Raw genomic sequence first — 17,447 nt, 5'->3', positions numbered from 1 at the left:
GTCGCCATCACTAGCATGCCACCCGTCGCCATCACTAGCATGCCACCAGTTGCCAACACTAGTAGGCCACCCATTGCTAACACTAGTAGGCCACCCGTTTCCACCACTAGCATGCTACATGTCACCAACACTAGCAGGCCACCCATTACCACTAATAGTACTTGCAGGCCAACCGTTGCCATCACTAGCATGCCAACCGTCACCATCACTAGCATGCCTCCCGTCACAATCACTAGCATGCCACCCGTCGCCATCACTAGCATGCCACTTGTCACCACTAGCATGCCATCGGTTGCCAACACTAGTAGGCCAAACGTTTCCACCACTAGTACTAGGCCAAGTGTTGCCACCACTAGCATGCCACATGTCACCACCACTAGCTGGCCACCCATCACCACCACTAGTACTGGCATGCCACCTGTCGCCATCACTAGCATGCCACCAGTCGCCATCACTAGCATGCCACCAGTCGCCATCACTAGCATGCCACCAGTCGCCATCACTAGCATGCCACCAATCACATTTTCTAGCGTGCCACTCGTTACCATCACTAGCATGCCACCCGTTACCACCAATAGCAGACAGCCGTCATGCCACCGGTTGCCAACACTAGTAGGCCACCCGTTTCCACCACTAGCATGCCACATGACATCGCCACTAGCATGCCACTGGTTGCCACCACTAGTAAGCCAAACGTTTCCACCACTAGTACTAGGCCAAGTGTTGCCACCACTAGCATGCCACATGTCACCACCACTAGCTGGCCACCCATCACCACCACTAGTACTGGCATGCCACCTGTCGCCATCACTAGCATGCCACCCGTCGCCATCACTAGCATGCCACCAGTTGCCAACACTAGTAGGCCACCAATTGCTAACACAAGTAGGCCACCCGTTTCCACCACTAGCATGCTACATGTCACCAACACTAGCAGGCCACCCATTACCACTAATAGTACTTACAGGCCAACCGTTGCCATCACTAGCATGCCAACCGTCACCATCACTAGCATGCCTCCCGTCACAATCACTAGCATGCCACCCGTCGCCATCACTAGCATGCCACTTGTCACCACCACTAGCATGCCATCGGTTGCCAACACTAGTAGGCCACCCGTTTCCACCACTAGCATGCCACCCATTGCCACCATTAGTACTGGCTGGCCACCCGTCGCTATCACTAGCATGCCAACCGTCGCCATCAATAGCATGCAACCAGTTACCATCAATAGCATGCCACCCGTCACCATCACTAGCATGCCACCAGTCGCCATCACTAGACTGCCACTTGTCACCACCACAAGCATGCCACTGGTTGCCAACACTAGTAGGCCACCTATTGCCAACACTAGTAGGCCACCCGTTGCCGCCCCTAGTACTAGCAGGCCACCCGCTGCCACCACTAGCATGCCACATGTTACCACCACTAGTTGGCCAACCGTTGACAACACTAGTACTGGCAAGCCACCTGTCGCCATCACTAGCATGCCACCAGTCACCATCACTAGCATGCTACCAGTCACCATCACTAGCATGCCACTCGTTACCATCACTAGCATGCCACCTGTCACCACCACTAGAATGCCACTTGTCACCAACACTAGCATGCCACTGGTTGCCACCACTAGTATGCCAACCGTTTCCACCACTAGTACTAGGCCAAACGTTGCCACGACTAGCATGCCACATGTCAACATCACTAGCTGGTCACCCATCACCACCACTAGTACTGGCAGGTCACCCGTCATCACCACTAGTACTGACAAGCCACCCGTCATCACCAATAGTACTTGCAGACCACCCGTCATCACCACTAGTACTGACAGGCCAACCGTCGCCATCACAACATTGCCAACCGTCACCACCAGTAGCAGGCCACCTATCATCACCACTAGTACTGGCAGGCCACCCTTCATCACCACTAGTACTGGCAGGCCACCCTTCATCACCACTAGTACTAGCATGCCATCTGTCACCGTCACTGGCATGCCACCAGTCGCCATCACTAGCATGCCACCAATCACCTTTTCTAGCATGCCACTCGTTACCATCACTAGCATGCCACCCGTCGCCATCACTAGCATGCCACCCGTCGCCATCACTAGCATGCCACCAGTTGCCAACACTAGTAGGCCACCCGTTGCTAACACTAGTAGGCCACCCGTTTCCACCACTAGCATGCTACATGTCACCAACACTAGCAGGCCAACCATTACCACCATTAGTACTGGCAGGCCACCGGTCGCCATCACTAGCATGCCAACCGTCACCATCACTAGCATGCCTCCCGTCACAATCACTAGCATGCCACCAGTCGCCATCACTAGCATGCCACTTGTCACCACCACTAGCATACCACCGGTTGCCAACACTAGTAGGCCACCCGTTTCCACCACTAGCATGCCACCCATTACCACCATTAGTACGGGCAGGCCACCCGTCGCTATCACTAGCATGCCAACCGTCGCCATCAATAGCATGCAACCAGTTACCATCAATAGCATGCCACCCGTCACCATCACTAGCATGCCACCAGTCGCCATCACTAGAATGCCACTTGTCACCACCACAAGCATGCCACTGGTTGCCAACACTAGTAGGCCACCTATTGCCAACACTAGTAGGCCACCCGTTGCCGCCCCTAGTACTAGCAGGCCACCCGTTGTCACCACTAGCATGCCACATGTTACCACCACTAGTTGGCCAACCGTTGACACCACTAGTACTGGCAAGCCACCTGTCGCCATCACTAGCATGCCACCAGTCACCATCACTAGCATGCTACCAGTCACCATCACTAGCATGCCACTCGTTACCATCACTAGCATGCCACCTGTCACCACCACTAGAATGCCACTTGTCACCAACACTAGCATGCCACTGGTTGCCACCACTAGTAGGCCAACCGTTTCCACCACTAGTACTAGGCCAAACGTTGCCACCACTAGCATGCCACATGTCAACATCACTAGCTGGTCACCCATCACCACCACTAGTACTGGCAGGTCACCCGTCATCACCACTAGTACTGACAAGCCACCCGTCATCACCAATAGTACTTGCAGACCACCCGTCATCACCACTAGTACTGACAGGCCAACCGTCGCCATCACTACCTTGCCAACCGTCACCACCACTAGCAGGCCACCTATCATCACCACTAGTACTGGCAGGCCACCCTTCATCACCACTAGTACTGGCAGGCCACCCTTCATCACCACTAGTACTAGCATGCCATCTGTCACCGTCACTGGCATGCCACCAGTCGCCATCACTAGCATGCCACCAATCACCTTTTCTAGCATGCCACTCGTTACCATCACTAGCATGCCACCCGTCGCCATCACTAGCATGCCACCCGTCGCCATCACTAGCATGCCACCAGTTGCCAACACTAGTAGGCCACCCGTTGCTAACACTAGTAGGCCACCCGTTTCCACCACTAGCATGCTACATGTCACCAACACTAGCAGGCCACCCATTACCACTAATAGTACTTGCAGGCCAACCGTTGCCATCACTAGCATGCCAACCGTCACCATCACTAGCATGCCTCCCGTCACAATCACTAGCATGCCACCCGTCGCCATCACTAGCATGCCACTTGTCACCACCACTAGCATGCTATCGGTTGCCAACACTAGTAGGCCACCCGTTTCCACCACTAGCATGCCACCCATTACCACCATTAGTACTGGCAGGCCACCCGTCGCTATCACTAGCATGCCAACCGTCGCCATCAATAGCATGCAACCAGTTACCATCAATAGCATGCCACCCGTCACCATCACTAGCATGCCACCAGTCGCCATCACTAGAATGCCACTTGTCACCACCACAAGCATGCCACTGGTTGCCAACACTAGTAGGCCACCTATTGCCAACACTAGTAGGCCACCCGTTGCCGCCCCTAGTACTAGCAGGCCACCCGCTGCCACCACTAGCATGCCACATGTTACCACCACTAGTTGGCCAACCGTTGACACCACTAGTACTGACAAGCCACCTGTCGCCATCACTAGCATGCCACCAGTCACCATCACTAGCATGCTACCAGTCACCATCACTAGCATGCCACTCGTTACCATCACTAGCATGCCACCTGTCACCACCACTAGAATGCCACTTGTCACCAACACTAGCATGCCACTGGTTGCCACCACTAGTAGGCCAACCGTTTCCACCACTAGTACTAGGCCAAACGTTGCCACCACTAGCATGCCACATGTCAACATCACTAGCTGGTCACCCATCACCACCACTAGTACTGGCAGGTCACCCGTCATCACCACTAGTACTGACAAGCCACCCGTCATCACCAGTAGTACTTGCAGGCCACCCGTCATCACCACTAGTACTGACAGGCCAACCGTCGCCATCACTACATTGCCAACCGTCACCACCACTAGCAGGCCACCTATCATCACCACTAGTACTGGCAGGCCACCCTTCATCACCACTAGTACTGGCAGGCCACCCTTCATCACCACTAGTACTGGCATGCCACCTGTCGCCGTCACTGGCATGCCAGCAGTCGCCATCACTAGCATGCCACCAATCACCTTTTCTAGCGTGCCACTCGTTACCATCACTAGCATGCCACCCGTCGCCATCACTAGCATGCCAACCGTCGCCATCAATAGCATGCCACCCGTCATGCCACCGGTTGCCAACACTAGTAGGCCACCCGTTTCCACCACTAGCATGCCACATGACACCACCACTAGCATGCCACTGGTTGCCACCACTAGTAGGCCAACCGTTTCCATCACTAGTACTAGGCCAAGTGTTGCCACCACTAGCATGCCACATGTCACCACCACTAGCTGGCCACGCATCACCACCACTAGTACTGGCAGGCCACCTGTCGCCATCACTAGCATGCCACCAGTTACCATCACTAGCATGCTACCAGTCACCATCACTAACATGCCACTCGTTACCATCACTAGCATGCCACCTTTCACCACCACTAGAATGCCACTTGTCACCACCACTAGCCACCACTAGTAGGCCAACCGTTTCCACCACTAGTACTAGGCCAAGTGTTGTCACCACTAGCATGCCACATGTCACCACCACTAGCTGGCCACCCATCACTACCAATAGTACTCGCAGGTCACCTGTCATCACCAATAGTACTTGCAGGCCACCCGTCATCACCACTAGTACTGACAGGCCAACCGTCGCCATCACTACCATGCCAACCGTCGCCACCACTAGCAGACCACCTATCATCACCACTAGTACTGGCAGGCCACCCTTCATCACCACTAGTACTGGCAGTCCACCCTTTATCACCACTAGTACTGGCAGTCCACCCTTCATCACCACTAGTACTAGCATGCCATCTGTCACCGTCACTGGCATGCCACCAGTCGCCATCACTAGCATGCCACCAATCACCTTTTCTAGCATCCACTCGTTACCATCACTAGAATGCCACCCGTCGCCATCACTAGCATGCCACTCGTCACCATCACTAGCATGTCACCAGTTGCCAACACTAGTAGTCCACCCGTTGCTAACACTAGTAGGCCACCCGTTTCCACCACTAGCATGCCACATGTCACCACCACTAGCAGGCCACCCATTACCACTAATAGTACTTGCAGGCCAACCGTTGCCATCACTAGCATGCCAACCGTCGCCATCACTTGTATGCCACTAGTTGCCAACACTAGAGTCCACCCGTTGCCAACACTAGTAGGCCACCCACTGCCACCACTAGTACTAGCAGGCTACCCGTTCCACCACTAGCATGCTATATGTCACCACCTCTAGCAGGCCACCCGTCACTATCACTAGCCTTCCACCTGTCACCACCACTAGAATGCCACTGGTTGCCAACACTAGTAGGTTAGCCTTTGACACCACTAGTACTGGCAGGCCACCCGTCATCACCACTAGCACAGGCATGCCACCTGTCACCATCACTAGCCTACCATCAGTCGCCATCACTAGCATGCCACCAATCACCTTTACTAGCATGCCACTCGTTACCATCACTAGATACCACCCGTCACCATCATTAGCATGCCACCAGTCGCCATCAGAAGAATGCCACTTGTCAACACCACTATCATGCCACTGGTTGCCAACACTAGTAGGTCACCCGTTGCCAACACTAGTAGGCCACCCGTTTCCACCACTAGCATGCCACATGTCACCACCACTAGCAGGCCACCCATTACCACCATTAGTACTGGCAGGCCACCCGTCGCTATCACTAGCATGCTAGCCGTCGCCATCAATAGCATGCAACCCGTCACCATCACTAGCATGCCACCCGTCGCCATCACTAGCATGCCACCAGTCGCCATCACTAGAATGCCACTTGTCACCACCACCAGCATGCCACATGTTGCCACCACTAGTAGGCCAACAGTTGCCAACACTAGTACTAGCAGGCCACCCGTTGCCACCACTAGCATGCCACATGTCACCACCACTAGCTGGCCACCCATCACCACCACTAGTACTGACAGGCCACCCGTCATCACCACTAGTACTGACAGGTCACCCGTCATCACCACTAGTACTGAGAGGCCACCCGTCATCACCAATAGTACTTGGAGGCCAACCGTCGCCACCACTAGCAGGCCACCTATCACCACCACTAGTACTGGCAGGCCAACCGTCGCCATCACTAGGATGCCAACCGTCGCCATCACTTGCATGCCACTCGTCACCATCACTAGCATTCCACCAGTCGCGATCACTAGAATGCCACTTGTTACCACCACTAGCATGCCACTTGTTGCCAACACTAGAGGCCACCCGTTGCCAACACTAGTAGGCCGACCACTGCCACCACTAGTACTAGCAGGCTACCCGTTACCACCACTAGCATGATACATGTCACCACCACTAGCATGATACATGTCACCACCACTAGCAGACCACCAGTTACCATCACTACAGTAGCATGCAACCCGTCACTATCACTAGCATTTCACCTGTCACCACCACTAGAATGCCACTGGTTGCCAGCAGTAGTAGGTTCACCGTTGACACCACTAGTACTGGAAGGCCACCCGTCATCACCACTAGTACAGGCATGCCACCTGTCACCATCACTAGCATGCCACCAATCACCTTTACTAGCATGCCAATCGTTACCATCACTAGCATGCCATCCGTTGTCACTCTAGCATGCCAACCGTCACCATCACTAGGATGCCACCCGTCACCATCATTAGCATGCCAACCGTCACCACCACTAGGATGCCACTGGTTGCCACCACTAGTAGCCACCCATCGTCATCACTAGCATGCCACCCATTGCCACCACTAGCAGGCCGCTTGTCGCCATCACTGGCAGGCCACCCGTCATCAACACTAGTATTGGCATGCCACCTGTCACCATCACTAGCATGCCACCAGTCACCTTCACTAGCATGCCACTCGTCACCATTACTAGCATGCCATCGGTCACAATCACTAGCATGCCACCAGTCGCCATCACTGGCATGCCACTCGTCACCACCACTAGCATGATACATGTCACCACCACTAGCAGACCACCAGTCACCATCACTACAGTAGCATGCAACCCGTCACTATCACTAGCATTTCACCTGTCACCACCACTAGAATGCCACTGGTTGCCAGCAGTAGTAGGTTCACCGTTGACACCACTAGTACTGGAAGGCCACCCGTCATCACCACTAGTACAGGCATGCCACCTGTCACCATCACTAGCATGCCACCAATCACCTTTACTAGCATGCAAATCGTTACCATCACTAGCATGCCACCCGTTGTCACTCTAGCATGCCAACCGTCACCATCACTAGGATGCCACCCGTCACCATCATTAGCATGCCAACCGTCACCACCACTAGGATGCCACTGGTTGCCACCACTAGTAGCCACCCATCGTCATCACTAGCATGCCACCCATTGCCACCACTAGCAGGCCGCTTGTCGCCATCACTGGCAGGCCACCCGTCATCACCACTAGTATTGGCATGCCACCTGTCACCATCACTAGCATGCCACCAGTCACCTTCACTAGCATGCCACTCGTCACCATTACTAGCATGCCATCGGTCACAATCACTAGCATGCCACCAGTCGCCATCACTGGCATGCCACTCGTCACCACCACTAGCATGCCACCACTAGTAGCCACCCATCGCCATCACGATCATGCCACTGGTTGCCACCACTAGCAGGCCGCTTGTCGCCATTACTGACAGGCCTACCGTAGTCATCATTGGCAGATACCAATCACCACCACAAGCCGGGCAAATATGGCTACGACTTTGAATCCAACGTTGGATTTTTCAGATGATGACAACGTTGAACTGGAGGACTTTCGATCTGTAACGGCTGACCGATTGGTCGAAAAGAAGAAAAAGAGCAAACATGTAAAAAAAAATCAAAAACAAGAAAAGATGTCAGAAAGGAAAATGAAAAAAATGCAAAATAAGAGCTATTGAAGTGTAATATACAAAAGAAATTAAAGAAAGGCGGATTAAGCAGCAGAAGAACCTCTGACTCAAGTATATCTTCTGATTAAAAACTTGCTTTAACATACCCTGGTAAATGCGTATACTTATATGTTGCCGTATCAGTATACTGTTAGTTGTAATCACGCCACTAAAAAGTAATCGTAATGAATTATAACAATTAAAGACACATATGTGAATATAAATATCTACAAATATCGATAGATAAAAAAAGGGAAACCTACCCCGCCGTGAACCCCGACCTCTACGGTGGAAGGCTTCAGCTTAACCTACTGAGCTACCCGGACTTATACTAATTAAAGGATAATTTATAAATAAGAATCTGTCTAACATTAGTTTTCTTTTCTTTCCAATTTCATCTTATATCTTATTGTAAAATAAGTTAACAGAATGAGGACAAACCTTACAGTGTTGCATATTCACAATAGCGAAGTAATTTTACAAAACACCAACCGGAGGGGTGGGGGGGGGGGGGGGGGGGGGGTGTAAAAAGCGCGTTGCGTGCTTATCTCTCAAAAGCGATGACATTAGTTGCTAAGGGTTTAGCGATAAAAATCATGTTATACCGTCTGTCCTATTCTATCCTTACATAGCGGGTGGAATGTGACATAGAATATTGATGTCATTATAGAATATTGATGTCATTATGCAGTGCACACGTCATCGCATGTATGTATAAGGAATTCAAAAGTCAAGACAATGGTAGTAACATCAGGACCTACACTAGCTAGTCTATGTAAGAATTTCAGCATTCCGATACACGTTTGATGCATAGTATATAAAACAATGCGTTTACATGTTGTAGTTGTTTTTTTTCTTCATTACCAAACATTATTATATATCACTGTTGAACATAATCAGGTATATTAACAGGTTGGGAACCCCACCTGGAAAGTCGATACTGTCTCAATTAAAAAAAAATCTAGTGTGTGTATTAATCCTGATGCATTGATTCATTTATATCGATAGGTACCTTTTAGAAATTAATTGGGCCGTCTAGTTAACTTTTCCGTAACTCTGGTACCGATTCCCGCACTTATTAATCCGCTGAGCCCTTTTTTCAACGCGTATACGCTAACTTATTTGCAGTCAGGCTTTATTAAGCTGAAGAAGGGAGATATGTAAATATAAACATTTAGTTATCGAGTGGGGCTACAGTTTAAACGCATAAGCATCGGCTTATGTGGATTGTGATTTTGTGTCAAGTCCCTGTGCTATCATGCATAAACACAGCGTTTGGGAACAACAAATCCTGTATATGAATATAATTTGATTTTAAACAAGATTTGTTGAGTTTGTATCTTGAGATCGGACGTGAAAGTATGGAGTCACCTGTCATACCACGTGGAATTTCCTAGGTACTCCAGTATTCTCCACACTAGCCATACCTATATATGTGAAACTGATTAATATAATCCTAAATAAGGGAATGGTTCCGGGATCCTTCAACAATGCGAAATAACTCGGTGATACATACATACACGGTTACTGAAACAGACAGCGTCTATCTTTTTATATAACGATGAAAAATGATGTCATTTCACATTTCTTAAATAGAATTTGATTTTATTAGAGTTTCAGGAATGTATTACGTCAAAAATTAAACGTACCCAGCTGGTAAAGTATTGTGATTTGCCAGTGATAAATTGCAAGGAAAAAAATCCAAACACACACTAATGTTGCTCCACAACGACAGAGGCAGTGCAATTCAACTGATAAAATCATGTGCAATATTCAAACCTAAACATTCAGTAATCGATATTTCATATCATTTCTTTGCATACATTAAAATTTATTTAAACAAGATGTTGAATACCAATAAAAGTTTAAAATTACAGGCCGTACAGTATCAATTGATTTATGACATATAACTACATTTCTTCGAAAAACCATAAACATCGGGGGATAATAGCCATCTCCTAATTGCCATTTGTTCCTGTATACGTCACTACGTGACGCCAAGTCCATCTCGCACAATCTGCACGTGCAAATATACAACATAAAAAAGTGTAAAGAAAACACTCGGTCTTTTCAGACGCAAGGCTTCAGTCTTTCAAACCTACATATACTCATTCTATGAATGATTTTCTATCATTCATATCATCAAACTTCAGGAAATGTCAATTATAACCAGACATTTTAGACACATGTTGTGCGCACTATATGATAACTTTTGTCTTTACAGTTGTAACAATGCGCGACACAGGACCGATATCACGTGTTTGCGTATGAATTCATTCCAACGTGACCATATTGACCAGTGAAAATATTGCTTACAAACTGTCCCTTTGTAACCAGTGTTTTCACTGGATGCCCGTCAATCGATTAGAAAGATTGAAATTTGTTCAGTGTTAGGAAGTTTAGCGTCACTTTTGCTCGAGTCTTGCTGTTCAGAAGATGTGGTCTGATCCAGTGCTGGGTGTGAGTATGTCGAACCTGTTTACTATGAACTTCAGTGTTTGATTAGTTTAAAAAAAAACTTTGTTGTGTATATATATGTTTTAAATGACCTTTTTAAAGATGTCGATTGAGATTTGGGGGCAAGAAGAGGGGGGGGGGGGGGGGGGGGGGCTGAACCTGTTTACTATGAACTTCAGTTATTTGATTAGTTTTCAAAAAGAAGTGGTTTGTGTATTATAGGTTTTAAATGACCTTTTAAAGATGTCGATTGAGATTTGGGGCAGAAGGGGGGGGGGGGGGGGGGGGGGGGGCTGAACCTGTTTACTTGAACTTCAGTGTTTGATATAGTTTTTAAAAAAAACTGTGTTGTGTATATGATATGTTTAAATGACCTTTTTTAAAGAGGTCGATTGAGATTTGGGGAAGAAGGGGAGGGGGAGGGGGGTTGAACCTGTTTACTATGAACTTCAGTATTTGATTAGTTCAAAAAGAAAGTGTGTTGTGTATTATAATGTTTTAAATGACCTTTTTAAGATGTCGATTGAGATTTGGGGGCAAGAAGGAGGGGGGGGGGGGGGGGGGGGGCTAAAGCTGTTTACTATGAACTTCAGTATTTGATTAGTTTCAAAAAGAAAGTGTGTTGTGTATTTATGTTTTAAATGACCTTTTTAAAGATGTCGATTGAGATTTGGGGGCAAGAAGAGGGGGGGGGGCTGAACCTGTATACTATGAACTTCAGTATTTGATTAGTTTCAAAAAGAAAGTGTGTTGTGTATTTATATGTTTTAAATGACCTTTTTAAAGATGTCGATTGAGATTTGGGGGCAAGAAGGGAGGGGGGGGGGGGGGGGGGAGCTGAACCTGTATACTATGAACTTCAGTGTTTGATAATGTGTGTTATATATATGTTTTATTGAAAATTTTAAATATCCATTTAAAATAACATGACTCAGATTTGGGGTAGGGCTGGGGGAAGGGGGAGGGGGCTGAACCTGTTTACTATGAACTTCAGTGTTTGATAATGTGTGTTATATATATGTTTTATTGAAAATTTTAAATATCCATTTAAAATAACATGACTCAGATTTGGGGTAAGGAAGGGGGAGGGGGGGGGGGGGCTGAACCTGTTTACTATGAACTTCAGTATTTGATTAGTTTCAAAAAGAAAGTGTGTTGTGTATTTATATGTTTTAAATGACCTTTTTAAAGATGTCGATTGAGATTTGGGGGCAAGAAGAGGGGGGGGGGGGGGGGCTGAAACCTGTATACTATGAACTTCAGTGCTTGATAATGTGTGTTATATATATGTTTGATTGAAAATTTAAATGTCCATTTAAAATAACATGACTGAGATTTGGGGTAGGTGGGGGGAGGGGGGAGGGTGCTGAACCTGTTTACTATGAACTTCAGTGCTTGATAATGTGTGTTATATATATGTTTTATTGAAAATTTTAAATGTCCATTTAAAATAACATGGACTGAGATTTTGGGGAAGGGTTGAGGGGGCCTGAACCTGTTTAAATGAAAACTTCAGGTTTTTATTAGTTTAAAAAGTGTTTTGTGTATATATATGTTTTAAATGACCTTTTTTAAAGATGTCGATTGAGATTTTGGGGGCAAGAAGAGGGGGGGGGGGGGGGGCTGAACCTGTTTACTATGAACTTCAGTGTTTGATAATGTGTGTTATATATATGTTTTATTGAAAATTTTAAATATCCATTTAAAATAACATGACTGAGATTTGGGGTAAGGGCTGGGGGAAGGGGGAGGGGCTGAACCTGTTTAATATGAACTTCAGTGTTTGATTAGTTTAAAAAAAAGTGTTTTGTGTATATACATGTTTTAAATGACCTTTTTAAAGATGTCGATTGAGATTTGGGGGCAAGAAGGGGGGGGGGGGGGGGCTGAACCTGTATACTATGAACTTCAGTGTTTGATAATGTGTGTTATATATATGTTTTATTGAAAATTTAAATGTCCATTTAAAATAACATGACTGAGATTTGGGGTAGGGCTGGGGGGAGGGGGGGGCGGGGGGGGGGGGGGGGGGGGGGGGGGGGGGGGGGGGGGGGGGCTGAACCTGTTTACTATGAACTTCAGTGTTTGATAATGGTTTATTTATTGTTTTTAAAAAACCCTTTTTTTAAATTCCGATTGGGTTGGGGGAAAAGGGGGGGAAGGGGGGGGGGCCCGAACCGGGTTTTTTATCTATGAACTTTAGTTTTGATTAAATTTTTAAAAAATGGGTTTTATTTAAAATTTTTTAAAAACCTTTTTTAAATTGATTAATTTGGGGTAAGGGGGGGGGGGGGGGCTTAACCTGTTAAATAGAAATTCAGTGCTTGGGGAAAAGGTGTTTTTTTATTTTATGTTTTATTGAAAATTTTTTTAAATTTATTTAAAAATAACATGACTGGGTTTGGGGGGGAAGGGGGGAAAGGGGGCTGGACCCCGTTTTTCTTTAATTCAGTGTTTATTGGGGTTTTAAAAAATTTTTTTTTATTGAAAAATTTTTTAAATTTTTTTAAAAATGCGAAAATTTTGGGGGAAGGGGGGGGGGGGGTGAACCTGTTTACTATGAACCCCTTCCCCGTGTTTTATAAGGGGGAAAAAATTGTTTTTATTTAAAATTTTTTAAAAGCCTTTTTAAAAAAAGTGGGTTGGGGGGGGGGGGGGGGGGGGGGGGGGGGGGGGGAGCTTTAAAACCCGTTTAATAGAACTTCAGTGCTTGTAATGTTTTGTTATAATAGTTTTATTGAAAAAATTTTTAAAAATTTCCCTTTTTAAAAAACATGATAGATTTTGGGGGGGGGGGGGGGGGGGGGGGGGCCGAACCGGTTTTACTATGAAATTCATTTTGATAATTTTTAAAAATGTTTTATTTAAATTTTAAATACCTTTTTTTAATTAAACATACTTCCCAAATTTTTAATTTTGGGGGAAAAAGGGGGGAGGGGGGAACCTTTTTTACCGGAAAAACTTTTACCCAATTTGAAACAAAAAAAAGGGGTTTTGTTTTAAATTTGTAAATAACCCTTTTTAAGAAAAAATGGAAAAAATTACAACTTGGCCAAAATTTTTTTAAAATTTGGGGGGGGAAATTTTTTGGGCCCAAATTTTTTCCGTAAAACCCCATTTTTACGTTTTTAAAATTTAACCCCAAACCAAAAAAAGGGGGAATAATTTGTTTTGAAAATTTTTAAATTTTTGCAAAAAGAAAAATTAACTTTCCTTCCCTCCCGAAAAAAATAAAAAAATTTTTTAAACTTTTCCAAAATTTTGGGAAAAATTAATTTTGGAAAATTTAAATTTCCCTTTAACAACAAAAACAAAAAACAAAAAAAACTAAAAATTACACCTTTTTTAAAATTTTAAAAGGTTTTTCTCCTTTTTTCCTCTTTAAAAAAAAAGTTTTAAATTAGATTTGTTTTTGAAAAATTTGTAAATGTTTTCTTTTAAAATGGAAAATTTAAAAAGTTTCGCCCCAAAAAGCTTTCTTTTCCGAAATAAACTTCAAAAGAAATTTTCCTAAAAGGCAAACCCCGGGGCCTTCGGCCTATAAAACTTAATTTTAAATTTTAATTTTTCCCTTTTGGAAATTTCCAAAACAAAGAAATTAAAAAATAAAATTAAAATTTTTACCCCCGTGATAAATTGAGGGTTTTCAAATTTTAGGGGGGAAGATCTTAAATTCAAAGGGGGTTTTTAAAAGCTTAAAAAAAGGAGTATTTGGGCCCTTTTTTTTGCTTTCACCCTTTAATTGGGGCTTCTCCCAAATTAGGGCCTCCCCGCTTTAAATTTTTTAATTAATGTTTAAAATTATGGGGAGGACCCCGGGAACCAGGTTGGAAAGGGCAGGGAAATTTTTTTCCTTTTTCAATTTATCTTTAAAGACCCCGCCCCCCCCCCCAAAGTTTAAAGAGGTTTAAAATTTAATAAGGTAAAATTTCCCAAATTTAAAACTCCTTGGGGTAAACATTTCCCAAAAAGGGGTTTTTCTTTTTTTCCTTTTTACGTCAAGGGGGGGAGGGGGTTTAAACGGGGTTGACAAAACAAAAAGGGGAAATATGATTGAAGGGGGGGAAAAAGGGGGGGGGGTTTCTAACCTGTATTTTTAAAAAAACCCCTTAACCTTCAGGCTTAATTGGGTTTTAATTAAATTTTTTTATTTTTTAAATTAACCCTTTAAAAAAAATGAATTTGAAATTTGGGGGGGGGGGGGAAGGGGGGGGGCCTGAATGTTACTAAAGAAAACCCTGTTAAAAGGGGTTATTTATAGGGTTTTTTTGAAAAAATTAATGGGGGTTTTTAAAACCCAAAAAACTAAAATGGGGAAACCTTTTTTTAACTTATTGGGGAACCTTTTTAAGGGTTGTTTTGGGGTTAGTTTCAAAAAGGGGGGGGGGAAAAAAGTGTTTTTGTGGAAATTTTTTTTTAATTTTTTTTTAAAAAAACCTAATTTTAAAAAGAAAGTTTTTTTTGGGAAAATGACGCACTAAATTAAAGCTGTTTGTAATCACTATATAGGCTTACAACTCAGTACTTTGTAGGTGGGGACTGATACTTAAATTCAAAGTTTTAACATGACAGTATTTAGTTTAAGAAAGTGAGTATTTGTGGACATGTTTCTGTCTTTCAAAATGTGAATTGGGAAAGTTTCTGCCAAAATAAGTCTCTGCTAATTGACACGAAGTATGCTGATGCTACAGTGATTGAAACGACGTTACCTACCGGCAACCAGGCCTTCGGCCTATATGGTCGTTATTGTGAATTTATTTCCTTGTGCTAATTATCTAAAGATCAGCCAATGTTTAAATGTAGTTAACATTTCAATAAGTAATCTGTCAAATTTGATACTCCGTTGATAACATTGCCAGTGTTGTTTTCACTTTTTCTGTCCGAGATATACTGTCAAGTAGAGGTCGTTTATGCGCTTGACATCAAAGGCAGTATACGAAGCCATTTACAAGCGTTTAATCAACCATGACTGACCTGCTACAAAACCTTCACCACGCGTCCTCAGCTTAATTGGTTTTAATTAATTGTTTATTTATCGGGGTATTGTCACCCCTTGCAGCCAGTGAAGTGTCAGAATTTCGTTACGGTCTGTGAGCAGGTCTCTGAGGTCAGTTAACTGACCAATGCCCCACACATATGCCTTTCACCAGCCAGCAAGCGTTACCTGTCATAGGCCTAAGTGAATCTAACAAGATGAATAGGGGCTCCATACGGGGTTATCAAGACATATTCTCCAAAATCGGGAGAATACACTATGTTTTATCTATACGATCGGGAGACGGGGCAGGGTGTCTGGAATCGGGAAATTCCCGACTAAATCGGGAAAGTTGGCAAGTATGATTGAGATTTGGGGGCAAGAAGAGGGGGGTGGGGGTGGGGGCTGAACCTGTATACTATGAACTTCAGTGCTTGATAATGTGTGTTATATATATGTTTTATTGAAAATTTTAAATATCCATTTAAAATAACATGACTCAGATTTGGGGTAGGGAAGGGGGAGGGGGCTGAACCTGTTTACTATGAACTTCAGTGCTTGATAATGTGTGTTATATATATGTTTTATTGAAAATTTTAAATGTTTATTTAAAATAACATGACTGAGATTTGGGGGAAGGTGGGCTGAACCTGTTTACTATGAACTTCAGTGTTTGATTAGTTTCAAAAAGAAAGTGTGTTGTGTATTTATATGTTTTAAATGACCTATTTAAAGATGTCGATTGAGATTTGGGGGCAAGAAGAGGGGGGGGGGGGGGTAGGGGGGGCTGAACCTGTTTACTATGAACTTATGTTTTATAATGTGTGTTATATATATGTTTTATTGAAAATTTTAAATGACCATTTAAAAGAACATGACCGAGATTTGGGGTAGGGGGGGCTGAACCTGTTTACTATGAACTTCAGTATTTGATTAATTTCAAAAAGAAAGTGTGTTGTGTATTTATGTTTTAAATGACCTTTTTAAAGATGTCGATTGAGATTTGGGGGCAAGAAGAGGGGGGGAGGGGGGCAGCTGAACCTGTTTACTATGAACTTCAGTGTTTGATAATGTGCGTTATATATATGTATTATTGAAAATTTTAAATATCCATTTAAAATAACATGACTCAGATTTGGGGTAGGGCTGGGGGAAGGGGGAGGGGGCTGAACCTGTTTACTATGCTATGAACTTCAGTATTTGATTAGTTTCAAAAAGAAAGTGTGTTGTGTATTTATATGTTGTAAATGACCTTTTTTAAGATGTCGATTGAGATTTGGGGGCAAGAAGAGGGGGGTGGGGGTGGGGGCTGAACCTGTATACTATGAACTTCAGTGCTTGATAATGTGTGTTATTATATGTTTTATTGAAAATTTTAAATATCCATTTAAAATAACATGACTCAGATTTGGGGTAGGGAAGGGGGAGGGGGCTGAACCTGTTTACTATGAACTTCAGTGTTTGATAATGTGTGTTATATATATGTTTTATTGAAAATTTTAAATATCCATTTCAAATAACATGACTCAGATTTGGGGTAGGGCTGGGGGGGGTGAGAAAGGGGCGGTTACTTGC

General features: G+C 44.8%; 3 protein-coding genes across 3 annotated transcripts; all 3 read left to right on the top strand.

Moving 5' to 3' along the window:
• Positions 1 to 2,108: 2,108 nt before the first annotated feature.
• Positions 2,109 to 3,550, top strand: LOC117319170 (mucin-2-like). The gene is made up of 2 exons (XM_033874008.1): positions 2,109 to 3,314; positions 3,527 to 3,550. Exons 1-2 carry the CDS (start codon positions 2,109 to 2,111, stop codon positions 3,548 to 3,550), a joined length of 1,230 nt encoding a protein of 409 aa, XP_033729899.1.
• A 1-nt stretch (position 3,551) lies between these two features.
• Positions 3,552 to 5,012, top strand: LOC117319169 (mucin-2-like). The gene has a single exon (XM_033874007.1). It carries the CDS (start codon positions 3,552 to 3,554, stop codon positions 5,010 to 5,012), a length of 1,461 nt encoding a protein of 486 aa, XP_033729898.1.
• Positions 5,013 to 6,038: 1,026 nt separating this feature from the next.
• On the top strand, positions 6,039 to 6,857 carry LOC117319168 (mucin-2-like). The gene has a single exon (XM_033874006.1). The coding sequence runs from the start codon at positions 6,039 to 6,041 to the stop codon at positions 6,855 to 6,857; it is 819 nt and encodes a 272-aa protein (XP_033729897.1).
• Positions 6,858 to 17,447: the final 10,590 nt, after the last annotated feature.

Source organism: Pecten maximus, unplaced genomic scaffold (genome assembly GCF_902652985.1).
Source record: "Pecten maximus unplaced genomic scaffold, xPecMax1.1, whole genome shotgun sequence".
Classification (NCBI taxonomy): domain Eukaryota; kingdom Metazoa; phylum Mollusca; class Bivalvia; order Pectinida; family Pectinidae; genus Pecten; species Pecten maximus.
The sequence above is the reverse complement of the archived record's forward strand: the minus strand, read 5'-3'. Positions and strand labels throughout refer to the sequence as shown.